Raw genomic sequence first — 27993 nt, 5'->3', positions numbered from 1 at the left:
GTTAAGAAAACAGCTACATTTTATTGACCCTGAACTCCAATTTAAGCAGACAATTTATTAAAATTCTGATCTATCTGACTGAAAAACACATTTGCAAGGAGTTGGTATGAGAACCTGAGGTTTTCAGCATCAGTTACTACATAATGTGGAAACTTTTCATGAATTCTGAATATAACACTATTGTACTTCTTTTTCCCAGATGGATCCAAATTAAAAATTTGGGATATAGTAGAGATGTACAGAGTTATTGCAGTAGTGTGTGTCAAGCAAATGGGGCATCTGAAAGGTTGACAAAATTTGTGGCATGGCACAATCCACACTGGAACAGTACATGCAGAAAGGAGATAAGTCACCTCAAGAGAATGTGTTAGCATTTCTTTGGGCCATCATCCAATGTTATCACAAGTAATGGAAAATTAAATAAAAAAGTGCTGTGTAGAAATGGGCAAGGGATATTTTGGAGTCACATGGAAAGCTCTTAGAATAACTGAATTCAAACTAATAGAAAGTTAGAATACGCTGATACCAAATACATATGTTTTCAAGAGAAAAAGGATTAGCAGGAAAAAGTGGTAGCATGCCTTTCTCAGAAGAATCCCATCTCTGTTAATTAGAACCCCAGTAATCAGAACAGAGGCTTTCATTTCAAAGTCCATTGCATATGAACTGGAAGTGATAGAAACAAAACACAACCCAAACGCATTATTCAATGTTGATGAAACAGAGATTCTGCTATTAGACACAGGGAAGTAAGGCAATCGGAAATGTGTAGCTGCATTCGTGTCTGCAGGGTTAGGTGGATTGATCATTACCAGATTTTGTGCTGATAGGTCATTACAAAAGCTGGTTTCATTATTCCATAAAAATTAAAGAGCCCAGTCTAGATGGCCTAGTTGTCTTGCAATCAGCGAGGCGAAGAATAATCATGTTTCAACTGAAGTTTTGTCCGCCATACACCAAGGCAAAATGGAACCTTTGGATATGCATTTTATGGTGCCATTCTGTCAAGCCATTGAAACATATCTCAAAAACATTGTTGCAGAATTGTGTCTGATTGGAAATCCGTTCTAGGAAACTTGTTTATGAACATAATACACTAAAAGATGTTGATGTTTGTCGTGTGGACCTGATTGGGTTCCAACATTTGGATAGACATCTTTAGGGCTAAAGTGACTTCAGATTGATGACTGTGCAGATGCGTTTGCTGACTGCATGGTGAAGGGAACAGTCGATGAGATTTATGTAGCATTTGCTCAACATGGGCGTGCCCATACAACATGTGACAGAGACTCAAAAAATATCTTTCATTTGTGAAATGTTGCAAATAAGTTTTCATAAATCAGCTGTTGAAACGTTTTGAATTGGATTTGTAATTGAATAACAAACACTCCTTGGCTAGTTGTGCAACTGTTAGCTTCTCAAGAATGACTTTGCTTCACTGAATCTCTCTCCAGCACAGATGGAGTCCAGTAACAAATTACATGCAAGTGCACTTAAGACTTGCAATGTTGGCGGTTGTAGGTACACACATTCAGACGACTGAAGGATTGTAAAATACTAAATATTTATTTTAAAAATCTCGACATATTACAACTTTTGTCATTGAACAAAAGTGGGTTATGTAATTTTGTTATGCTAAGTTCATGTACATTAAGCAAACACACTCCTATGTTATGTTTCTTATGCAGTAATCTCTCGTCAACCTCCAGTTATATATAATTTTGCACAAAAGCTTCGTTTTATGTAAAAAATAAAGCTTTTATCTCACCGAGATTTCCACATTGCTTTATTTCCTAAACCAGTTTGTGAAAGCTTCCATTTCACCATCTGTGACACTTTATGGCATTTTATGTGTACTTAATTTTAATTTTTAACCGTCTTGTTGTTAAGACAGCTTGGAATGGCGTCGTAACAAGCTTTCGGTATCGTTGCAGATAACCCAGCCATTACATAAGGCGGGTGGAATCCTCCTTTCAGCACTCCCATGAACTCTTTATGGCAGGGAGAGCGGTAAGATTCGAGGTTTTTACAGCGGTGAAAATTTGGATTACTGTCTTTGCGTTATGACGCCATCTGCAAGGTACACGGGAGAGGAATGCAGTAGAGTTAATCGAAACAGTTGTAACCACTTACAAGGTCAAACGGCGTCATAGATCTTCACGATCACGATTCAGACCGCGCTACAACTTTCACTTTCGTCACACGCTCCGACCGCTGGTTGAAACGAAAACACGTAACCAGCCCGTACCGCAAAGAAAACACAACACTTCACATAAACAAAGATTAACTGGTTAACGATGTTTAGAATGAGAATCGTGCGAAGATCTTAAGAATGCTGTTGGCAAAATTCATTATCACTGAATGTTAAATTGCACATACAAATTAACGCTGTGCTTTGAAGAGTCTTAATACATAAGACACTTAAGATAATGTCACGACTTCAGTCTTCAAATAGACACAGTAAGAAAGCAAATATTTTCTAACAGCTGGAATGTATCAAAGGTGATTTAATGCTAATTGTGCGTGTGGTTTCGAAAGAGCGGTTCTCCACACTTACGATATCTGTCGTTTCTTATCCGTTTGTTTCGTCGTCCCTTTAACTTCTTTCTCTTTCGCTCCAGCATTCGTAGTGGGCAGAGTGAGACATGCGACAGGCCCGACCAGCTGGCACATCACACTCAACGAAACTGAGAGTAGCCATGGAAAATTTGAATCGTGGAGGCTGACGAATGTTTCGGGGCACCTCGTTCATTTTTTTTTTGTCACACGTCTGTGTAGGCGATCTCCTGTCGCCGATCGGCAGACAAGAGGCTGTTGTCGGTCCCCGGGTGTCACATCACGCTTGTCGTGGTCGGTTCCTCATCCACAACGACGCTGCACACCTGCGTGAAATGGTCCGGCCACACTTGCGCAGAAATGTCTGAAATAAATACAGAAGGGAAACTTTATTCACGGCGGGCCGCGACATTCCGATGTTGGTCTTCTGGGTCGTAGCGCCCTGGGTACTCGTAGGTAGATACCAACGTTTCGGACGAACATAATGCTTCCATCTTCAGGGCTGAAGTTATGGGCGATCACGTTCATCGCCCTTCATACTCATGTTTAGTTGATCTGCGTGGGCGTAGACAGTTATGCACGTGGACAGGCAGATTAGAAAATGTGTTAGGAATTTACACACACTAGGAGTGCTTCATGATTCTTACGTGTGGCGATAAATACAGTGATCTACATTAAAATTAGATCACTGTCAGCCCAAACCGAAGTTTCGTTTGTAAGTCCAATTGCCTTGCTGCTTGCGTTATGATAAATGTTTGTATGAGAAGTAAGCGCTTAATGTTATGAGGTGGATTTAATTTATAATTAATTTATGTTCATATTGCTTCGTTACAAATGTTACTTTGCAAAAATTATTTATTTGTCTCATGTAAATATGTAGTATGGGCGATGAAAAACAGTTTTTTTTACCTAAGTCTAGGATTACGTAAATTACATGCATTAAAAGTTTTTTCTGCAAGTCACCATTCGGGGGGGGGGGGGGTCTCTCCTTACAGTGCGAGCCTTAGTGAACACTTTATTCTATTCGTGGTCCATTTTTTCCTTCTACATAGAATACATATGGCCTAAGACGTCTGTCTCTTCCTTCAGAAGATGTTGATTTCGTGTAAAAATACGTAATTCTTGTCACACTCGTCAGTCAAAATTATCATCGTATTAAATTCTGAACATAACTGGAACATAAGAGAACGCTTCATTAAATAATTCCTTTCTGTGAGCTGGCTTTACGTCATCAGCCGATCGTATGATTTCATTTCGCATGTGGGCGATGTTCATTAACAAAAAAATGTAAATTGTGTTTACATCTGCACAACATTAACACGCCTCCAGCTAGAACTTCCTTTTCTGAAGCGCCGTGGCCTGTCATAAGCTTGCCCAATAAGGAAGGAAGTATCACATTGAAAATGTTGTCCTCAGATGTGCTGAGCTCGCTTATCCAAGACATCGGCTCTCTTCAAAAAGTGTGAAAATTTGTGATGAACCGGAATCCATGACAAAGAAATCTTGTCGAAGCTGGAACATAACATAACATAGCATTTGAAAATGGGCTCCATGATACCGAAGCCTGTTATATAAGTAGGTCTGTTGGTACTGAGGAAAATTTTGCTCTGGCTGCATATTTACTGACTTATTTTTTCGTCTTAACGATTATAGGGGTCACTGGAATGAATGGGCATTATATTTATGTCGCTTGGTGCTTTGTTTTCTCGTTGTTTGTCTCGGAGCGCTGGCGGAGTAGTGTTCCTGACAGCTGAAACACGTCTGATGTTTGGGGATCTCATCGTTAAAATTTCCTTTCACACAATTTGGATATAATTAAAAACATTACAAGGACGTGTCTACGAGGTTTATGGAGTTTCAAAACGACTTTCATGCTGTGCAATATTTGAAAATGTTTTTTTCTAATTATGAATTACGAATAAATTAGGTTATATAGCTCACTTCAAATCTGCAAATATGGCGGGAGGGGAGATCAATGGCCAAGTGAAATCAGACGCTTCATTAACTCGACGGGCTAACGGGTATAACGTAAAAGTTTTTGAGGTCGTACGCACATGCAGAAAATATCAAGCACTTGAAATAATACACCGGACACCAGGTGGAAGATGACACGCGGTGGCTGCAAGACGGCGGAAAATGGGAAATAGATTTGAGCAGAGTACGGGAAAGTGTTCACGATTTAGAGTTTAGCAAACGGAAGGGCAGTTTGGATACTTACATCATTTGTTGCTGCGTCCTGCTGACACCGTCCGCATTAGGAGTTCTTGCCACTCGACTCGGCTGACCAGGAGGGCAGCGAGTGGACTAGAACAGAGCGCCATAAGTCAGGCGAGTCCCGGTCCGAGTAGAGAATTTCAAACAAGACACAAGTCCGAGGTAGAAGCGACCGCCATTGACTGACGCACAAGATAATCTCGTCGCCGCGTGGAAATCGTCTTAAACGGGCCGCAAAAGTTTTGTAGGTCCAGGTCAAGGTTCTACATCTTATTTTCTTCCAGTCTGATTTAGCAAACCGCGCCATTAAATTTGCTACAAAAATACCGTCGCCAAAGCTTACATCATCTGCCTGGATGATTATTTAATGACAGATTTATGTAGAGGGTGGCTTTGGTCCGGGTGAGATCTGGGTTTTTTCTACAGCGATTAAAATGATGGCTGTCTTGTGTGTTGAAGCTTCTGTAGTCTGTCGGACGTTTATTGGAGTTTTCATCTTGGAGGCAGTAAGCGTCATAATTCTCGAGAAAAAAATTTCTGATTAATATTTGAACCTGTTTACAGTAGTAGGCACATTTTTATGAACTGTCATGATCTTCAAATAAATCGTCCGTACTAACTCTGCTTCCTACGAGGCGAATATGACCCCAGTTCTGGAGAATTTGCGGAGCCCTGCCGTAAACTCTCTCTGCTGCTTGTTTTGTTGTCTTCAATTCAGTCTCTCTCATTCCCTCTCGCTTTATTTCGTTCTCTGTCATCCTCTATTTCTCTCTGCGTCGACTCTGTCCTTGCCCGGTAAATTGATTCAGCTCACAAGAGGAGCGTGTCCTTCGGCAGTTCTTACAGTGTATGCGTAATTATAACCGGGTCTTTCACCCCAGCTTCACCCCCGGGTCGTAGCCCATGTGGACATGTCATGCTCATGTACGTATGTTGGCGCTCTGAAGAGACTTAATATGGCGCTGGGTGGATGACACTGAAAACGCAGTTAAAATGGCGCAAATTTGTTCATCTGCACCACCGTCAGTTTGCACGAAATTAGTGACGAATCAAACAATTGACGCTCTAACATGGCGTCCAATAAAGAAGTTCATGACAAGAACCGCCGTTTCTCTCACTACAATTAAAACACTTGCCATCTTCAGGGTGAATATCTAATGGGACTCTAATCTTTCCATCTCCACCAAGTAGTACCATCAAAATTAACTCTCTACCTACTCTTTGCACGGAAAGGCTGCCAAAACATCCCAACCATAACCCCGAAGATGGCAACTGTTATGTTTGTCCGAAACGTCGGATAATTTTTAACATCCCTGAAAGCCGAAGTTGCATATGAACTCCAGTCGCGAAAACCTGAGGATAAGAATTGAAACGGATGTTTAAGAAATGGGAAATAGAATGTGGACGGATTCATCTGGCTCAGGATACAAACCATTGGTTTGCTTTCGTGAATATGGTATTGCAAGTTCTGGTTCCTGAGATTTTGTCGAACAGCTGAATAATTATTATTAACTTCGCAAGACCTGCTGTGTCCATGAACCTTTTAACCCTTTGAAGCCGAAGCTCGTCTAAATATTATTTAAAGAATTCAGTCCGTACCGCGAAGAAAACACCACACTTCACCATTACAAAGATCAACTGGTTAACGCCGTTTAAGGGAATAATAGCAGTTTACACTAAGAATTAATACGAAACGCATAAATACAAAATTTAAAGTTGTTGATTGCTAAATCACGTGGTACACATAACTACCCCAAGGTTCTGAAGGATAAATACTTTTTCGCCAACGAAGTACAACGTGCGCTATCATACCAAAGTGTTTCAACTTCTGCATGAACGGCGATAATGGGAGATACGAGCAACTTGCCAGCTGCAGATGGTTATCAATTTCCCAATTAATACATCTCTCCCTCTCTCTTCTGCGTCGAAGTTCTTCTCGGAACACGGCCACATCGATTTCTGTTGCGCGTGCTCGGACAGGCGGCCGATTCTCATTTAATCGGATTTGTGTCTACGTTTACAAAATAGAGAAAGACGCTGAAAGGGAAACCAGAAGTGAAGAAGGGAAGAGGCGACCAGAGATAAATGGTTAGAAACTAAGTACTGATGCGGGAAATAAGAGGGAAGACATTTGTGACTCTGGTTCATTTCCTTTGTAATCTGTTCAAAATTGCTTGAACCTCCGCTTGGAAATGGACGTTTTTGACTCCATATTCTGTGCCACGTACGCTTAACGCAAATTGTAACTTCTCCGTCAAGACATTAAGAACTTAATTGACATGGGCATTGCTACACTGACATCGTCACCATCGAGACCGCGTACCACACTGCACCGGAAATCCGATGCTGAGCGTGGCGACGCCAGAAAAGAAACGCATTCCGAATATGTCATACGATACGACTACAGTAAATCGGCGTTCATAGTCGCCTATCGTCCCAACAGCGATAAAAAGAGAACATAACACTTCACCATTACAAAGATCAACTGGTTAACCCTTTGAAGCCGAAGATCGTATAAATATTATTTAAAGAATTCAGTCCGTACCGCGAAGAAAACACAACGCTTCACCATTTGAAAGATCAACTGGTTAATCCTTTGAATCCGAAGCTCGTATAAATATTACGTAAGAACTCAGTCCGTACCGCGAAGTAAACACTACACTTCACCATTACGAAGATCAACTGGTTAACGCTGTTTATGGAAATAATCGCTGTTTAAACTAAGAATCACACGAAATGCACAGTTATTAAATGTTAAAGCACGTGGCACTTGTAGATGCCACTGGGTTACAGGTTACAGGATTATCGCATGCGAAATTTCCATTCGTGAATTTTGGAAACATTTAATCTGTTGACGAAATAAATTGTGTTTGTAGCATTCATAAGACAGCTGTGCTTGACTGAGATATAATCGCTTCCATATTTATTGCACGTCGTATAAAATCACAACACTCCATTGAGTTTTCGTTCAACATAAATTCAATCACAAATAGGCTTGAAACTTTTTCTTGGATTAAGGGCCCGGGGGGGGGGGGGGTCACTTTATACAGCTCACAGCAGACGACACTTGAACAAGTTTTAGAAATACAGGACAGGAAGGGCAAGGCACTGTAATCTGGGAGCAAGGAGTCAGAAGGGTTTGTGCCTAGGTCAGTACGCGAGGTATTTGTGGTGGAAAAGTTTTTCTCTGTAATATCATTCCATATTAATTCGTGTGTGATGTGGGGAGATTTACAACGAGGACATGACCTTTTCCAGACGCAGTGATAAGGGGCAGGACGTTAGAAAGAATTTTTGCATAGACCCCGAAGACCAGAATTGCCATATTTATCCGATAACTCTGGGGGGGGCCTTGGGGTTGGTTGTCGAAACGAAATAACGAGGACCTTAAAAGCTTTCAGAGCAAAGGTTAATGCGCTAACCACAAAGGATTTGCTGTGAGCGCCGTAAGAATTATGTTCTGTATCAGTTTTCGATTTTGTGTTTGACGAAGCTCCTGTGTGAAGAGAGTGTCTTACCTTGCGGTTAGAAGGGGCCGGTTCTAACGCACCGTAGACACAGGGAACTCGCAGTGCGCCTGGAGTTCCATTACTCACCCGGAGAACGGCATCGCCTGGAGTCGCCGAAAGTTCTTCCGAAGCAGAGCTTGCATTCGCGTCGGAAGTTGGTCGTATAAGATCCGTACACCAACGGGTTCACACACGAATTCGACACGACCATGATGAAGAGCGCGTCCTGCAACCTGGAGTCCACCTGCTGGGCGCTGTCGCGATCAAACATGTACCTGAGACAGGAAGCACGTCGTTGTTATCTTGCTGATACACAGGGTTTCAACCCTTCGTCTTATTCACATCTTGCTCGGAGGATCAAGATCTTTGGACAAATACGATAATAAGTGGGAAAGTAGATCAGTTGTGGTTTTGCGAGGTATGATATCGTGTAAGGGTAGTGGTTACCAACGTTTTGGAGGCACCAGCTGCTTCCATTTTCAGGGTTGGGGCAGCAGGTTCGTCCGAAAAGTTGGTATCCGACTTGGCTCTTTCGTAAGACCGCAACATAGACGTTGAATGTCCACCAAGCCTTGGTACGCACCAGAGGGTGATGACGACGTAGGGCGTCCAACACCACACGAAGGCGACGACGATTGTCACGGTCATTCTTAGCGTCCGTGCGCGTGCGCGCTCGATGTTGCTCATGTCACTTCTGCGCAGGCGCATTCTACCGTTGGTCCGTTCTCCTGGGTCCTGCTGTTTCCCTGCGGAACAAAACAAATCACGTCCCAATTTGGCATTTCAGAACCCAGCATCGTTCGTGCTGAATGCCCGAGACGAAGTGGAACTGCCGCGTTCATCCGGGTGGTAGAGTGACAGCAGCAACTTTGCTTTTTGCCCACAGAGTGCATTAGTATCCTACAGCGATCAATTCCTTAAACGGCGTTAACCAATTCATCTTTGTAATGGTGAAGAGTTGTGTTTTCTCCGCGGTACGGACTGAATTCTTATATATCGGCCCTATTTACATTAACTTCCTGCTTCAGAGGGTTAGAGCGGACCATTTCAGACTACGAATGAGTTGAATGAGATAATATTAAAAATGTATCATAGTAAAACAGGCTTTTATCATTCAGAATCAGAGTCTGTCTAGTTCAGTGATGATATTAGCGAATGTTATCCCAGGGCTGTACAGACGGCTAGTTAATCGTTAAACGTGTAACATATCTGTGCGAGTTTGCCAAGCAGCATGTGCTGTGGTCACTTGACTATTGATTATGCGCCCCCCCCCCCCCAACAAACTGCACGGATAAATTAAATATCCTTCATTTTGCAATGTAATTTCTCTTTGTATGCTTCTGTTTTAATTATAAACGTAATTTTATGTTTCCCCGGGAAATCACTTTGCTGCTGCGAGTATTAACAAAAAAAGCTGTCGTCCAATTGTGAACGAGTAAACACGTTGACACGTTTTAAAATCTGATATTTACTTGGGGATAGAACCCGCGACACCTCTTTCATTAGAGCCCTGTTTTGTAACACTTCCGGTTGGAGAATAATTATAAAATATCTAAGGCCCTATTTTTGTCTCTTTATGGAAAAGTGAGATGTCATTTGGGAATTTATCGTGTGAAGTACAGGAATTAGAACACCTTTTAATTTTAAGTAGAACGATATTCGAACCTGATGTCATGTGCCACTACAGACCTAAATTGTTTTTGAAAGCTTTGTTGGTTGATTTCGTGTCTGACCGTAAAGTGGACTTTCCTGAAATGCAGGATTCTTCCACAGGCCTGCAGTTCGTCCGCCCTCATTCCTGAAGTGTTTCAAAGACTTCGTTTGTGCTGCCTCGAATCGTTTCATCTTTTGCTTCTCAGTAACATTTTTCTTGATTTATCTGAGTGTCAATCTGAAACCCCAGCTTTTTATGTTAATTAACTGGTCCAGACGTACAAGATCGTGGAACGACGAACACAACATAATACGGGCAAGGAATGCCCTTTATACAGACAGAGCGAACGTCACACAAAGACTTTCTTAATAACATACAAACATTCTTTGAGTTTACGGGAGCACACAGCAGCTCCAGAGCGAGGAACACATAAACATTGCATTGACATTTTTAATTATATGTAATTTAAAGTTTTTAAAGATTTCAGGGGGGGGGGGAACATTTTGTCTTCCATCAAAATGTGTAGTAACTCAAGTGTCTACAGACCTGATGATGACTTAAGTATAGTCGAAACATGTAGTCTGACAACAAAAAGAGACATTTTACAATGGTGTAAAAGCGTGTGAAAGAAAGGTGTGTGAAGATTTTACAACACCAACAAGTCAGAATGACATTCATGACGAAATTGAAAGGAGATTAAATTCAGGGAATGCTCACTGTCATTTATCTCAAAATCTTTTGTCCTCCCGTCTAATTAAAAACGAACTGAAGGTTGACTTTACGAAAGTGTAAATTTTGCCAGTTGTTCTCTGTGGGGGCGAAGCTCGGTCTCTTTCCTAGAGGGAGGAACATAGATTGAGTGTCTTTGAGAACAGAGTGTTGAGACGCATTATGAGGAAAATTGCATTTTGATGAGTTACACGGTCTCTACCCCTCACCTGATATTCTTAGGGCGATTAAATCGAGGAGGATGAGGTGGACACGCATGGGGGAGGGGGAGGTGTTTAAAGGGCATCTTTTGTGAGGCCTGAAGGGAGGAGACCTTTGGGAAGACCTAGGAAGGCGTCGGTGGGATGATAACAGGAATCGACGGAGCGAACTGGATGCAGCTGGCTCAGGTTAGAATGCGGTAGCGGGATTTTGTGAGCACGGTGATGAACGTTCTGGTTTAATAAATAATGTGGGCTATTTTTTGACGAGCAGAGTATACAGTCGACATCTTGAAAGAAAATTGTACACCACAGAGTGGGCGAGTAAACACAGCGGAGATTCTACCAGGAATTGCTGCTAGGACGCTGGTGTCTTGCTCTGCCGGGTCGACTTTGATATTCACGAAGCCTTTTAAAAAAAATGTGATAAATCAGACAATTATTTTGAGCACTTTGAACGCAGAAATTTCAGTCTGTTTCTTGAAAGATGCTTAGAGTTGGGGTTCTCTCTCTCTGTCTGAATTCTTAGAACGAAGTATCAATAGAGACATGGGATGTCGTTTATGCCTTGATTTAGTGAACAGGTAGCTCGGCTGAGTTTCCGAGAAATGCGGGGGTCACAGCGCAGACGCAGTTGTGCCGATCAGTAGACGAGGCTACGCAAACATTACAGCGACCTTTGATAAAATAGCACCCAATGACACGTCTGCCGTTCGATTTACAAAGTTCATTAATATTGAGAAACAGCGTTTCATACTTTCATAACCAAGAAATATCGAAATTTTACCGAGTTACAAATAAATTATGCACATTAAAAGAGTTCAAACTTTTAAAATCTGCTTTTTTCTAAAAACCCATTTGCCTGTAGGATTTGAGGTTTTCACGTCGGTGAGTCTGAAGATGTCAGTCTTCTGGGCACTTTCACCGTGTAGTCTGGTAGAATTTTCCCGTAAAAGGGTACCTTTTTTATTTTATTTTTAAAGAACTTAGTCACAAATTTCCACATTGTGTGGTGCTATTCGATTATAATTTTATCGTCATTAACTGGATGCTAACACGTCATCCTGTAGTATTATAACCAACTACACTGTGATTTCATTTCAATTGAATATAATACAGTGTATCTGGTGTTCCTACTTCATATTGGAAATTCGAGGTCTCGTGGTTGTCATAGCAACGGGCCTGTTTTGTTTTTGTTGCTGGAAATGACGAGCCGAGCGCAAATCTCTGTTCTGAAACCGTGCACGCGTTTTCTGGTTATCGAAATCGTGATTGGACACGAGCACATCTCACTATATGGGCTTGAAAGTGTCCTTCTGTCTGTCTCGTCATGAGTGAAAGGAGTGATACTTGGAAGTGAGGGGGGAAAGAACGTGTATTCCGTGCCGAAGAACAATATTTAATATTCTCATGCTTCGCTTGGAAAGCACGTTTGCATGTTTTAAATCCGCCTTATTCGATATTTCCCATACTGATAATAAGTGTATAAACGTCACAAATTTTTTCAAAAAGGTTACATAACCTAACAAAATCCACTAAACAAACAACCTAACCTAACCTAACCTAACCTAGCATAACCTAACCTAACCTAATCTAACCTAACCTGTCGTAACTTCATCTAACGTATTGTAAAGTAGGAAAAATTAACCGAGTTGCGCGTAACTTAACGTAATCATGCCGAAACGCGACTTAGTGACCAGGCGTGACGTGCTTTGACCTCGTGACAAGGGATCACCAAATGTGTCGAAACGTGACGATGATTTACAAAGCGTGACTAGCCGTGACAAGACAACAATTATAATTGATAATTATCAGGCTTCCACACTGACGCACTGACAGACGGAAACTCCTTCCTTCCTTCATCGAGTGGTCCTCATACTGGGCACTCCCTACGAGGCCATGGTCGGTGGATCCAGTTCTAACAACTGCAAGCACAAAGGAACTTTGTGGATATGTTAACGGATTGGAGGAGAAAAGAGATCTCTTCATAGCCCGAGGGCGTCCTATGCTCCGATAAATAATATTACGGGTGAGCCCTTATACTGTTTTCTTCTGTAGGTGCGTACAGTTCGGCCCTAGTAACGGAGAGCTGCTTGTTGCTAAGCAACGACATGGTGATCACACTGAAACGTTTTAATTCGCTTAATGGCGTCTACTTAGGTGATTGATTTAGTACGAAGTGCCCCAAACGCTGTTTCCTTGAAGACGAGTCTAATTCAGAAATTATGTCTGCATCTGGAAGATGAAGTGGGCGTGGCAGTGAACAGCTGATTTCGTGCTCGCGTCTTTGTCTTCGCTCGCAGTAAACAAATTTCTTCTTGTATCCCGAAATTAGTAGTATTTGAGGTTTTCACGGCTCACTTCTGGGTTGTAGCGCCGTTTAAACTGGTGGAAGTTTACCGACGTTTAACACTGATCTCATCGCCCTGGTGATGGAGGCAGGAAGGACATCCGAAACGTTTGTTAACTTCTACCTTACTGAACGGCGCAATAACCCGTCTTTATCCAGAAATTATTTGCCGAACCAAAGTTGTAGCGCATAATATAAAAATGCTTCGACATCGTCCAATTTACTGTCGATGAGATTTTTTTTTTTTGGTTGGTAATTTACCTTTTCCGTTTCAGGTTTGTAAAACAAGTAATGAATCGAGCCTGTGGCCGTGTGTGAGACCTGAGGTTGTTAACGGCGGTCAGGATGTCCATGTCGGTCTCTCGAGTAGTGGAGTTCGCTGTCTGTTGGCGAAAGTTGCTTTGCGCTTTCAGTATCGTACATCTCTTGTTTGCCGGATGTTTCGTGAGAAAAATTCATCTGCTACTTCTCACCCAAGTCTCTCCTGATTCACTACTAGATGGCTCTGGCAGTCAAATCAGGATCGAGTGGGCACAGTTCAAAGGCGAAGGTAACCTCCGAAAGGGGGCCCTGTGCTCTGGAAAAGAGCGATAGGAAACCAAGAAGACTGCTTTTGTTTGAAATTTATGAACGTGCAGTGCTTCGGGATCTGTCACCCCTACGAATTGCTTTGACTGGGATCGATACGACCATCTGCGTGTTTACGGCTGGACGCCAACGCGAGGGGCGAGGGGACGAGTGTGTGGGTAAGCGGGAACAATTGCCGTGTTGTTTCTTGCTCTCCGACCGATGGAGCTACAAGAGGAAGACGTAATGGCGAGGAAGACAGCGCGTGCGACGGGGCCCCCCCGTGGGGCAGAAGATCGCCTGGGGATGGGGTGGGAGGGGTCCTTTAACGGTGGTTGCAAAGGTTAGGTTGGCCTTACGAAGGACTGGAAACACTTTCTACGGCCTGTATCTCGCCGAGAGCCTTTTCTCTTATTGGCCTGGGCTGTAACACGGTGTGGTCTTGTAGCCTTCTGCTTCCACCCTGAGGATGGATGTGTTACATCCCACCGAAACGTTTTTAGTCAGCTATTCGTACACGATCACACGACGTCTGAATCCAGAAGACGTCTATCGATATCTACACTGCCGTCAGAAATCGATATATCAGATGGGCACTACGTTAGTTACACTAGTGAAATGTTAGGTTTTGACAGGACATCTTTCGATTGTCACCTCCCAGATTCCAAAAGTGTGTTTTGAACCTTAGTAAGTGTTGATTGACGAATATTTTGAACAGAAAATATAATAAAAAATAAATGTCAGATTTTTTCTGAGGGAAAATATGTTTTGTTATACGCGTTTCTGTTGGCGGGCTGTAGGAAACGATTCCAAGCGACCATTCGAGAGGTTTATTGTGACCTCTGACCCTTTGTACGTCTGTTGGATCCACAAAACTGCGTTAACAGAGTCGTTAGTTGTAACTCTTGATTCCAGCCGAATTTTTTTCAGACCTGGCTACGAAAAATGGTGGATGGGTATACTCGAAGATAAGTTCGTTTTGAGAGAGAAATAACACGAGGGATGTCGGCCCGAACACACGAACAAGAAAGTGTAACGAACTCCGCAGCGAAACATCGCTTCGAAAACACATCCCCATTTAATACAATGCCAAGTGAAGATGATTTTCCTGCTTCAGTACGTATCGCCATGGTTACACTCTGTAATAAGTCACACGTGTCTTCCCCGTTTGCAAATACGCGGTTCATCAGGGCTCTCATATGCAGTCCGCAGTTCAGACACCGTTTATTTACATAACACAGGGGAAATACCCCGGAAAGAGACTCTTCTGACGTAACGGCGTATACGTGAACGCGGAGTCCACCGACGTGTAAGTTTACTTCAGAAGCAAGTCCCCTGACCAGAAAACTAACAAATATGAGTTTTGTTACGGTCATGCGTTTTACATTTGTTTAAAGCATTGGCGATCACCATTTAAAGCGCAGTGGTAAATATGTGCACCGCCCACTTTCCCATCCTTCAACTCTTCATTTTGTGTTTGTATGATTCTCACTGTGAGCAGTGACAATTTTATCAAAATAACGTTCATCGGTTGATATTTGTAATGTTGAAGTGTTGTGATATTTCAATTTCTTACGGCGGTGAAGATTTTCATGTTCTTTGGGGTTTCGGAGGAACATTCTCTCTCTCTCTCTCTCTCTCTGTGTTCAGGACGGAAGATGAAGACAGTATGTTCCTCCTAAACGGTGGTATATCTTTACATGTGCACACGGTGTGTAAAACCCAAAAGGGAAATTTCGATATATATTGCTTTTCATTTGAATACGAAAGAGGAGTCAATGCGATTAAGGCTTTTTGCGATTTTTCTCGATCTCAGACCAAGTTCTGGACAGACAATCAAACCCCAGATGCCTCACAAGCTCCCCTCCTAATGTTAACATACAAATTTTTGCCATGAAGTCGCAACCTCTACCATTTTAACATAGAATTCCACCAAATCCCGACATTTCAAGGACAATATCATAATTAAGAATTACCATGGAACGGAGGAAAAATCTTTATCAAGTTATTTCCTTTGTGCTGTTATCATCGTTTTGTCTTAACCTCTTTCAAATATACTTTTTATCAGAAGGAAGGACGGGTATTGTTTAGGAACTTTCTTCCTCTGTTAAATGTCGATCCTTTCACTACTCTGACCCAGTTTTCTCTCCGTTCCTTCCGCAGAGTTGAGGAAATTCTTAAGCTCGCTGTGTACTGTATCAGTCTAATTCGAATTAAATTTCGCTCAGAGAATGTGACGTAGCCAATCGCCGTAATCGGGCGGCTGTCGGGTGAATAGGAACACGTACTGACCTCTGGTGTCGCTGGATCTGCTGACGATGACGCAGAGGATGCGGGAATAGGCGAAGCTGATGACCAGCAGCGGCAAGAAGTACATGGCGACGACGCAGAACAGGTTGTAGGCCATCTCCTGGCGGGGCGTCGCAAAGAACCCGAACGTCACGCACTGGTAGAAGGTCGGATTCTCCGGGTGTTCCGACACGTGGAACACCACGCTCTGCGCACACGAAAACCACAGCCGGTCAATCGGCGAACACTTTTGAGCCTTCGTAGTTTCAGAGGTCTGCAGGGGGCCGAAGTTTATCTTACTACACCGAAGCCCGATTTCCCTTTATACCAGCCCGAATGAAGCCCGATCTATTTGCAGTCCATCCTGGCTATCTCGTGAACAGTACAAGTTTATTTTAATGCATGAGTGTTATTAATCTTTAATGAATTATTCGACGACGATGTGAGAGCATCAGAGGCGCGCAGTCCCATCGTAACCCTGGTTAAATCACGACGCTACGTCTTAATTTTGTGACTGTGACGAACATAAAACGAGCGCATGTCGGAAGAAATTTTCCCCGTACGGAAAGCGAATGACCCGAGAAAGCCCGATAACTTCAGACTGCTATAATTTCAATCAGGACCAGGCCTAGCCTTTTTTTTTTTTTTTTTTTTTTTTTTTGCAGACCTCTGCAGTACCGTGCTCTTTGAAAAATGAATGTGCACTCCGATCTGCAAGCAACATGACGTCCCGTAAAGAACAGCGGAAACGGAAACACCAGATTTCTCTTCAATGTAACACGTGTCAGAGTCCTTCTTGAGAAGCTGATAGTAGCCTACGCTCTGCTAATGAAGAGCTTCCTCGTCTTTTATGGAAGTAAGAAGATCACAAGAGCCTGCTAGTATTCCCTATCCTGAGCCAGATTAATCCAGTATAAACCCTCAATCCTATTTGCCTAAGATCTGTTTTAATGTTATCCTCCATCTACGCCTAGTTCTGAGTGGTGTCTTCCCTGCAAAGAATTTGTGTATTTTTCTTATGTCTGTAGTCTTCGTGCGCTGTACGTGTCTGCCCAACTTAAACCTGTAAGAAAACCAAAGTTAACAAAAGCATTCAATAGGACGTAGGACGTGGATATGCGATTTATTCATTCTCGGAAGTAATGTAAGTCGCAGAGTGGATGCATTATGCCCACGCAGGAAATGCAGTGCCTTTGGGAGCGGCGCTGTGTGTGCCTACGAACAATAAATTTCTAGGAACGCGCAGTGCCCCTGATAGTTATAGACTTGTAGCCTGCAATACGTGCACAAATGTTCCTTTTGAAAGCATCATCGATTCTTTGACAGATAAACGCGTTCTGAAATTGTAACAAATGCAGAGGTTGACGTGTTCCCCGTTCTTATCATTGATACTTTCCACGTCTCTCTGTAGCCCAGTGCACGATCAAAAAGCGTTAGGGGTAATAGCAGGAGTCTGCCGGTAGGTGACTCTGCCAAGCGTATAATAAAATCATGATTGCTCTTTGTAAAATTATGGTGGGCGTGCGAATTTTTTGTGTGGATAAACTCGGAAGCACAATTACATTCTTTCCAGTCTGTCCCTAGTGAGTATTTGAACCATGCACTTTCCGGGCGGGAGTCGAACATCGTACCGACGTGTCAGCTTTCTTCGTGAGGTGTTAAATCTTCATATTTGGCAAGTCCACCTCTCGTAGTGTTTATTGTTTCGCTGTAACTGTGGTAATGGTAAACCGTGTTGTGGTAGGTCATACGATGTCGCCCGCCGTACCGATTGATTACACAATATTTTACGCTGAGTTCAGATTCTCTTTGATGTGTTTTGCACCAGACACACTGGCAAAGTACAGTTTTGGTTATAATAAAATGCCTTTCTGCAGGCAATTCCTCTTGAATATGAAACTTTGAGCGCAAACATGGATTAACTTTACCTGTGTTCCTCGCTGGTAGATCTTCACGTTTCCTTATTTTCCTATGTTTCATTTAAAAATTATCTTCCCATCTACGTCTTGGTCTTCCGAATGGTTTCTTTCCGTCGGGATTCCCAGTCAGAATCTCGTACGCGTGTATCATCTCCCCCATGCGCACTACATGCCTCGCCCATCTCACAGATATTCATTTTTTGATGATAAATAATGGAGTCTTCGTTCACTGGTATGAAGATCCTTGTGACATTGCTCACTGCCGCCTGAAGCATATTTTTACATTCACAATATCGTATCTGTTGAAATTTAAAGACTGGCACAGAATGGATTTGCCCTTTTAGGGGATATTTTAATAATGCCATTAAAAAAAATTCATCTCTCTTTTGTTCTCAAAGGGAAAGGAAAATGCAGCTGCGTACGTCCTGCCCCTAGGGATACGCGTTCTATTCTCATTACCGGTGTAACAGAACGGTGTTACTACGTACATCGACGTTTTCACCGCCCAGAGAACCTTCAGTCTCTAAAGGGGTTTAAGTGAATAATTGATTTGATATGCAGATTTTTGGGAGAATTGACACTAATGATAAGTAAATGCAACGGAAACCTCGTGATAAGGAACACGATTTCCGTAATATGAATGTGATTGTTCACGCAATTTCCTGACCGAAGTGTCATTGTAAATTATCCAGATCCACATAAATGTGGTTCATGTCTTTACAACAAAATTCGATACTGTTACTGCTCCCTGTATGCAGGCCTATTTTTTTTGTATTTATTTTGGTTTTGGAAATTTCACACATACTTATGGCAAGTGAAAATTAAAATTGCATACACAAATAGTAGAGCCACGGTGGTCTAGCGGTTAGAACGCTGGCCTTGTAATCCTGGGGGGTCTCGGGTTCGATTCCCGGCGGTGCCCGAATTTATAACTTGTGTTGGGCAAGGCCGTGGTCTAGGCAACACGGAGTTTTCCTCCGTGGCATCCCAACAATTACTCCATTCACACACAGAAGAAGGCAATGGCAAACCACTTCTGGATCATCTGCCAAGAACGTATATGAACAGGTCGCAGTCCGAGAAAAGGATGGAAGGATCCTGTTCATATGGACCTGTCGCCAGACAGAACACTAAATAAAATAACACAAATAGTGTTGGTGTCAATAATACCGATATTTCAACGTTGAAAATTATATTGCATAATATTATAAATAAATAAAAAAACACTAGTCATTGCACATATTAAAGAAAACTTATCTTACGTCAGGAAATAAGCTCTCCCTCACCTGTGGTATTGAGCACAACAAGGACGTGAACCAAGCGAACAGCAGCATCAGCTTCCCTCTTCTCCTCGCATCACTTACTTTGAGCGGATAAATAATAGCAAAGTATCTGTCCAGAGATATGCATACTAAAATGTTCGACGACAGATATAGACCAAACGTGCGCAGGAACAGAAATAGTTTGCATGCGAAGTTTCCCGCCAACCACTTGGTCGTGACTCGCCATCCCACCTCGAGCGGTATCATCACAAATGTCACAATCAAATCCGCGACCGCTAGATGTGTCATGAGGAGACTGACCCTGGACTTCCGGTGTCTCGCCCGTAAAAGAGTGAGGAACACGGACAGATTGCCGATGGCAGCCACGGTGAAGAGAACACAGTACACGGCTATCACAGATCGAGCGTTGTCGCTTAATCCCGGAAGGCTGTGGGCCTCAACACCTTCACCCGTCTCGTTCAACAGAAGACCACTGGAATCTACATACAGTTCAATCCCACCGCTGCTACCAGATTTGTTTTTGTGGTTTAAGGACGAGTGGCCCTCGAGGATTGTTCCTTGGAGTAATATCAAGGCGGAGCCAATAGGCGAGACTGCCGACGCAGATATGTTATATTTACTGTCATGAGCTGTGGGGGAGACAGAGTCGTTCATCTTCACTGAATGTGGAAGACTGTACGCTGTCTCGGCCCTTCCTTCTGCACTCATCATCTTGAAATGAAGTTCAAATCAATAGAGTTTCTCGCACAGTGGCTCTATGTTGCTGACTCCTCTGTTGATGGCATTTCGCAACTGAGCCTGTGCCTAGCAGTAGGCTCCATCCCTCGCAGCATCCCTCGCAGGGGTTGTTTGCGCATGCGGTGAGACGTCGCATCCCCGCTGTGGCCCGATAACCCAGATCCCTGCCACCACCTGTTGAAACGAGTAACAAGTGAAGATCTATGCAGCGATTCCGACGGACTTGTGTTCGAACCCCGTTGTTCTTTTTTCGGGAGCACAGCACGAAAACGACAGGTCAAAGCTCAGTTGTGTGCAGGGCAGATCGTTTTGACGCGTTAATGGGAGTTTGCCCTTAACCCCGCGAATAGCTTTCGCAGTTGATCCAGGGACTCGTTATGATTGTTTACACATTCGATCTGTATGAGTTATCAATCAACGAAGAACATTTGAAGCCCAGACAAGGACCGCCCTTCTGTCTCCTGACCGCGATAAAGTCGTATTCGAAAATTCACGAGACAATCAGGGCGAGTAGAACTTTAGCCCTGAAGATGGAGGCAGTATATTTAGTCGAATGGTTGGCTTGTAGTCAGAATGCTATACGGTGGAATAACCTAGATGATCACCGTCTTAAAGCATTTTATTATCTCTCGTAAATCTGAAATCTTGCAAGAAAAACAAAGTTGCATTATGCTTTAAAGCAGTGGTAAATATATATACCATAACCCTGAATTTTGTTGGTAAGTGTACCACTTCTGCGTACAGTACACGACGCATTTTTCCAGCAGTTTGTTGTCGAGACAGTATTTTTCTCCTTTGATGAGATGTCATAATGAGTTCTGTGCTTTTGTTCTTTTGAAGGTCCTTTGTCTGTGGGATGCAAGGATCTGTTTCGTATCTGCGCATTGTAACTTCTGACGTCCGTGTTTGAAGCCTTGCCTGAGGGGAGGAGTACAACAGATGCAACAAAGTTTATATCGAACTAAAAGTCGATATGTATGGTTTCACCATGTTATTAACACTGATAACATTAATCGTAGTCGTCCCACATCCGGTGTGGAGCGACGATGCACTACCAAAGATCACTGCAGCCGAGTGCATCGGCGTTCAAAGGGTCATAGTGCGAGGTTGAACAAGGAATACGCGTGTCCTCCGTACAAGGGCATGGAATTCGGCCAATGAGAAGCGCTAATTCCAGAGCGTCCTTAGAGATTCCATAAAAGGTGCGAGATTATTGTCTCGGGGCAGTCGTTGCAGGTGGAGCCTGAGTCGATCGTGGCCCTAATGTGGATATTCTTCGTGGTAATCTGCAGCTGGGGTGAGTAAGACAAGTGCCAAGGAGCTGGTTCTGGTTCGGACATCGCATCTCTAAAATTTGTGCAATTACGTTGGTAGCATAGCAAATGGTGTTTGATTGAAAGGTAAGGAGTGCGACTCCCGTCCTGGCGAGAGGGTTGACCGGTGGCATAACGATGGGCAAAAACAGTTTATGGGTTTAAATGGGGGGCCGAATCTATGGGAGATAGGAGTTGAAGGAGACTGGATTTTGTTGGCCCAGGACAGGGACCGGTGGAGGGCTTTGGTTAATTCGGTGATGAACCTTCGGGTTCGGTATGCCATCTGGTTGGTTGGGTCCAGTATTTGGGAAGCCTGAGGGGGAAAAGACCTCTGGGGAGACCTAGACGTAGATGGGACGATAATCTCAGGCGGGATCTATGGGAGATAGGAGTTGAAGGAGAGTGGATTTTGTTGGCCCAGGACAGGGTCCGGTGGAGGGCTTTGATTAATTCGGTGATGAACCTTCGGGTTCACTAAGCCATCTGGTTGGTTGGGTCCACTATTTGGGAAGCCTGAGGGGAAGAGACCTCTGGGGAGACCTAGACGTAGATGGGAGGATAATCTCAGGCGGGATCTGTGGGAGATAGGAGTTGAAGGAGACTGGATTTTGTTGGCCCAGGACAGGGTCCGGTGGAGGGCTTTGGTTAATTCGGTGATGAACCTTCGGGTTCGGTAAGCCATCTAGTTGGTTAGTTAATGTTGAAGTGTTGTGTTTTCTTTGCGGTACGGATTGAGTTCTTGTATGTTATCTAGATGCCCTTCTGACGTTATAAATCGCTCTTGCATGCAGATGATCGTTTTGTCTTCGTTGTATTCATGTCTCCTATGCATTTTGCAGTGTAAGAGCATTAGGAGCACGTGCAGTGGTTTAAAAGGCTGTACACTCCCAACAGGAAACAAAATCAGGTACGCATGTACTAACACAAAGAAGACTCCCCTTGAACTCCGACCTTCTGACACGCCTCCGTGATCTTTAATTCTTTGGCGAAGAATTGCAGATGACCCCGTCTTGCACGGAAAATAGCCACAAAGTAACAGAAATTACGAGCAGCCCCTGAATCTATTTTATTCTATTATTTCGGTTTTCGTCAATAACCGTGATACCTAAAGTTGATACAGCGTTATCAAATGATGTACAGGACGTTTAGTCCTAGTTCTGAAGATAAAAGTCACGAAGAGCGCAGGTCCGGACTGCGAAGGAACTGTTGAGGAAGAGAGATTGTGGCTGGACCATTTGAAAGCTTTTGCTAACCTACTTCTCTAAGAGGTTTTTAAAAATATCTATTACGTATTATGCCCGGTTATCTCAGCGACTTTCTTTTGTGATCAACGGGTCGCTCAGATCTATGACGAAACCAGCATCCACGAGGTCACTGAATCACTCGTGCTTTCTCCGATCGAAGCGATGAAGTTTGTTTCCTAGGAATAACTTCCGTGGTGCGTTATCTAACGGCTGAACAAACAGCTTTCTAGGCAACTTGCTCTCGTCGCGTGCTGCTAGAGATTCTTACTAGCGTGTGCAACTCTCCGGCAGAAGGCACGTGCATTTTGAAGGCGACCGGCAGACAGACTTCCAGGTAGGTGCCGTTCAGCTGACGAAGCCCGACGCTTGCCGTCTCGTATCTGCGGGCGGTTGACAAATTAGAGACGAAGGTATCTTCTGGCACGTCGCACCGCGTAGTCTCGTACAAATTTACTGACGTTTCAGAGGCGGTTACTGTCCCTGGCAGTAAGCGCCTCTGAAACGTCGTTGACTGCACGACGCCCACCTCACAAGACAGTCATCTTCATACTCGCTGCCATGAGAACCTGAAATCTCACCTAAATCATGAATGTTATCGAATGAGACGAGAACATAATTATTAATATATGAGGGTAAAAGGAAAGCATCGGGAAGGAAACTGTCATGGACGTTGACCTGGTGCTGCTGGTATGAATAGGAAGTCGACAGAAACGTCGTTGACGGTGATGCTTCCGGTTTGGATTTGAACCTCGCAGATACCCGCCCGATTGAGACATAACTTAAACGTTTGGAACATTGTAACCGTAAGGAATTTATATATTTTTTTAAAAAAATAAATATGCAGTTTAGTCTTGAAAGAAATCTTCATTAAAAATAATTTTATTTTACGAAACACAAATTTGTCTCTTATTGCGTAAGAGTGCTTAGTAAATTATTTATGAATCGTTTTGAAATATGAGGGGTTGTGGTCGATAGTGAGGCAACAAATCGGGTTCACGTTTAGATTTACCGTAGTCCTTATTCTTTACCATCTGGGCGCTTGAGGGGGGGGGGGAAGGTATTCATTCTTAATTTTGGCACTAGATACTAATATAGGCCTACTATCAGTCTGTGTTTGGTATAACCGCAGTACCAAGTTTCATTGAGATCCGTCCAGTAGTTTTGGAGACGACAGACAGACAGACAGACATACGACCTTGTCACTTTGAGCTAATGTCATGAGTTTTGTGCAAATAACTCACGAACGTCTTATTATATCCATCGTGATTTGCAGCAGTGCGTATAAGTCCGAGGATTAGTTAGATCAAGTTAAGTTGGAATAGGTTATGTTATGTTAGGTTAGGTTCAGTTAGGTTAGGTTATGTTAGGTTAGGTTATGTTAGGTTAGGTTATGTTAGGTTAGGTTATGTTGGGTTAGGTTAGGTTATGTTCAGTTAGGTTAGGTTATGTTAGGTTAGGTTATGTTAGGTTAGGTTATGTTGGGTTAGGTTAGGTTATGTTCAGTTAGGTTATGTTAGGTTGGGTTAGGTTATGTTCAGTTAGGTTAGGTTAGGTTTGGTTAAGTTGTAAATGTGTGCATTGAAAGAGTTCTGACTTGAGATGGAGCTTGTGCCTGTCGTCTGTTGCAGCGGGATGTGGTTCTCCAGCAGACGCAGTGACAGTGACGCACGGTTGGACGGCAAGGTGGCCGTCATCACAGGTGCCAACTGCGGCATCGGCAAGGAGACGGCACTGGACTTTGTGCGGAGAGGTAAGGAGGGCGGGACGCGATGCACCTCATAGCCATTCTGACGTGCTGAGTGCTGTAGGTGCCCGACTACAAAAACTGGCGGTTTCCTCGTCTCTCTCCGATCATTCGACGCTTAAGATGGGGCAGTATTTAAATAATTTCCTGCATGGAAGTAGAATATTTTTGTAACATCTGTCAAGGCATGGCTTCTACGCTGTTCTCACCCCTTAAGATCGCACTTACTATAGGCTCCTGTAATTATTGTTGAAGTTCTTCCGGGTTTCACGAAAAAAGGTTATCTCTCACGTGCATTGCTGGCCAGCTATGTAAACAGTAGAATGACTGACTGTTTCTTCAGCTTGCTTTCGGTCTCCAATGGCAGGTGCTCGCGTCGTCATCGCATGTCGGGACCTGAAGAAGGCCGAACGAGCTGCAGACGACATCCGACGTGACACGAGCGAAGTGAAGGACGCTGGTCACGTGGTGGTGGCCCGGCTTGACCTGTCCTCACTGGCCTCGGTGAGGCAGTGCGCCCAGCACCTTCTGCAGACCGAGCACTCCGTCAACATACTTGTCAACAATGCCGGTATGTGGCCCTCATATTCTGACTCCCGTCGCACCACCGCCTTGGTTTTGGTCTGGTCATTACGTCTTTCTGACATGGTGGTCCAGAAATTGTCTGCGTAATCTACTCCATTGTAAGTTGTGGTTTCATATTTGTGAGCCGTGTAGTCTTGTGTGTGGTTTCTGATGTTTCGGAGGAATGCATCGCCTCCATCTTCAGGGTTGAACCCTGACGCACAACCAGTATGTTCAAAGCCTTCAGAACCTCATATCTCACTATGATCTCCTTCACATATTCTCTGTTTCTTTCAAGTTTATTGGAGAATATTTCTGTGTGTGGTTTGTGGAGGAAAATGGAGTAGCGCAAAACACATGTAATCAACATTTTGACTTCTCCTAATTAGGAAGCCATCATTCTAAACATATTTTCTGTTCCTGATTGCTTGAGTCTCAGCACGATATACAGGGTAAGTGATGCGATAAATGTTTCATGTACGCAGTTGTAAAATCATTGAGATCCCATTCGGTAACCAAGCTCTTGAAAACTGGGTACAAATTTGCATTTGCCTCCCCATGCAGAAATATTGGGTTTGCTCTTTCAGGCAGTGGTTAATTTTTGGGGACTGAGAAGGAGAGAGGTTTTAAAATTTATTTAGATTTGATTTTATACACTACTTGCATTAAATAAATAAAATTAATACGTAATAGGGAAGTAATTTCAGGCGTGAAGTGCAGTTGGCTCTTATAGTTTTAAACATGTCTGCTGTCTTAACACTTATAATTACATGGTGTAATAATTAAACTGTTAATTGTTTTTACAACAACAGATATGCAAATAGCCATAGAAGTCAAAGATTTGTTAAGAATTGCAAGGAAAATATTTTTGTAAAAATGGAGTTCACTTTTCATTCATGTTTTATATGAATTCATCAAATTCGAGGTGATCAGCCGCAAGATTTGTTTCACAGGCGTGTGCTACTATCCGAAGGCTTACACAGAGAATGGCTTTGAGATGCATATTGGCGTGAACCATCTGGGTCACTTCCTGTTCACTTGTCTTCTGTTACCCCGCATTATTCGTTCGGCACCTGCCAGGATCATCACTGTCTCCTCTTACAAGAACTGTTTAGGTCTGTATCCATCGCGACCTCACACAGTTGACCTCTGCTTTACAAGGTTAGGTTAGGGTTCATGTAGTACTAAGTGAAATAAGTGGCCGCTAATTTGGTCATCTTTAACAAACAGTGATAAAGAAGATGACTGTCAGGGTTAGTGTGTATCTAATGAGATGTCGTCCTTGAGGACACATGATGCAACATGGCATGACGATGTACGCACTTTGCTATTGTACGTAACAATTTGTATGACACCTAGTGAAATAACACATACATGTGATTTAATAAAAGATGAATTCATATGCAGGAAATCCACACGTATCCTGCGTAGTTAAAGGAATCTGCACGACGCTGAACCCTGGCACTTGATATGTGGTTTCATTTTTCCATCTGAACAGACCCTTAGTGACTATTCCCCTGCTGGTTGCGCAGTCTCGAATTAGGTTAATTGTTATTATCATCAGTTTAGAATAAAATATCATGTCAAAATTTCCTTAGTGATATGCACTCTCAGTGTAAATAATTCACACTTGAGTAAGTCAGCACAAATTGTGTACACTCTTTGATGTGTCTGCTTGGTTCCAGGACTGTGTTTATATTCTTAAAGGAAGGAAAAGAGAGTTATCTTATTCACAAATAATTTATTTGAAAAAATGTATAGAAAGTGCATACTTGTAAGTAGATATGCTGACGTTGTGGTTCTGTCCAGCTGAAGGCATCTGTCTGAACGACCTGCACTGGGAGAGAAGGCCGTACAGTGCCTTTGATGCGTATTCTGAATCGAAGCTGGCCAACATACTATTCAGTGTGGAGCTTGCCAGGAGGCTCAAAGGTAATAAACAGTATTGAACTCCATAATTATAATAATATTTAGAAATGCAGTTTCTGTTTTAACAAAAACACAGCACATCTCTTTTGCAAAGTTGCTGTTTAAGGAAATAATAACAATTTGCTCTGAGAACCATACAAAACCCATAAATATAAAGTAAAATACAAAATCATTTAATATGAAAGCAGGCGATATGTATAGTTACCACTGAGCTTTGAAAGGGAAATTTGTTTAACTGACACTCCGAATACCGCAAGATTGCAATTTATTTATTTATTTATTTATTTTGTTTTTGAGATGCAATCTCTTGGCTCATGCCATGTTTCTACCACTTTCTTCTTACCCAGTAACTAATTGGTTGTTTGGTTGGTAATTCAGTCGGTCTGTTAATGTGTGAGTTATCCAAACAATCAGATCTCTTAATAAGTCAATGAGGCATTCAGACACTGAATTATTGCTCAATCGGTAAATCAACAACATTGAAAATGCTTAGTCTTTGAAGGTGTTCATCATCCAACATCAAAGGTAAAAGTTGTGCCAAATGCCTTTGTTGCAATAATGTGATATGAGGTTATTTTTGCAACGTTGTGAGCCAAGAATGACCTGGTTCACACTTTTGAGCAATACATTCAAGCAGTGAACGAAGTTCTCATGGCTACAGCAGTGTGCCAAAAGAATGATTGCATTTAAATTGTTGCAATATTGTGCTCCATCAATGGCCTTTGGTCATTCGGGTTCCCTAGTTCCCAGGAAAGACACCGCAGTCAGACATATAGAAAGACAGACAGACATGGATGAGCCCATAAGGCGTTATTCGGAGTGTCAGTGGCTCAAACTGCCATTGTGGGGGAAAATTACCAAGCCCTTGCCGTTGTGCTCAGGGCTGGGCGTCACCACATATGCGGTCCATCCCGGAGTCGTTGCTACCGAGGCCGCACGCTACGCGAATGACTCGTTCTTCTCAGGTGCACAGTGGTTGTTTGAAAATGTCCTTATATATTTTATCAAGACACCACGGCAGGGTGCGCAAACTACGATCCACTGTGCTGTGTCAGAGGAGGCGGGGGGCGAGACTGGACTCTACTACAGGTATGTATTCTGGTAATAACTGACAGTAATGAGATGCAAGCTATCCTTTTCTGTTTCCCATTTTTACATCTCTGTGTTTCAGTCTGTTTTTGAGTTACA

At 43.0% G+C, this 27993-nt stretch overlaps 2 protein-coding genes across 6 annotated transcripts in view; one reads left to right on the top strand and one right to left on the bottom strand.

The window, feature by feature from the left end:
- Positions 1-27993, top strand: part of LOC110836719 (retinol dehydrogenase 12) — a 31111-nt gene that overhangs the window by 2148 nt on the left and 970 nt on the right. Inside the window, exons 2-7 of one of the 3 annotated variants that reach the window (XM_087359754.1) lie at positions 20849-21305; positions 24197-24318; positions 24680-24883; positions 25830-25991; positions 26686-26808; positions 27687-27894. In XM_087359754.1, coding sequence (XP_087215880.1) covers positions 24201-24318; positions 24680-24883; positions 25830-25991; positions 26686-26808; positions 27687-27894 — 815 coding nt within the window. In that variant the 5' untranslated portion in view covers positions 20849-21305; positions 24197-24200. Of the gene's footprint in view, positions 1-20848; positions 21306-21968; positions 22903-24196; positions 24319-24679; positions 24884-25829; positions 25992-26685; positions 26809-27686; positions 27895-27993 lie in introns of those variants that run through there. The other 2 variants (XM_022078218.2, XM_022078219.2) reach the window with 2 other exon arrangements.
- LOC110836718 (adipokinetic hormone/corazonin-related peptide receptor variant I) lies at positions 1546-20273 on the bottom strand. 3 transcript variants are annotated; one of them, XM_022078217.2, is made up of 6 exons: positions 19274-20273; positions 16072-16276; positions 8863-9025; positions 8367-8554; positions 4775-4860; positions 1546-4068 (listed from the first exon to the last, which is right to left on the bottom strand). In XM_022078217.2, the coding sequence occupies exons 1-5, from the start codon at positions 19979-19981 to the stop codon at positions 4811-4813; spliced, it is 1314 nt and encodes a 437-aa protein (XP_021933909.2). In that variant the 5' UTR covers positions 19982-20273; the 3' UTR covers positions 1546-4068; positions 4775-4810. The 3 variants fall into 3 exon arrangements, with proteins under 3 accessions (XP_021933909.2, XP_021933908.2, XP_021933907.2); XM_022078216.2 differs by having other exon boundaries at positions 1546-2920; XM_022078215.2 differs by lacking the exon at positions 4775-4860 and having other exon boundaries at positions 1546-2920; positions 19274-20272.

The sequence above is a fragment of the Zootermopsis nevadensis genome, unplaced genomic scaffold (genome assembly GCF_977971745.1).
Source record: "Zootermopsis nevadensis isolate Lab colony 2312 unplaced genomic scaffold, Znev_1.0 Znev_ptg000032l, whole genome shotgun sequence".
Lineage (NCBI taxonomy): Eukaryota > Metazoa > Arthropoda > Insecta > Blattodea > Termopsidae > Zootermopsis > Zootermopsis nevadensis.
The sequence above is the reverse complement of the archived record's forward strand: the minus strand, read 5'-3'. Positions and strand labels throughout refer to the sequence as shown.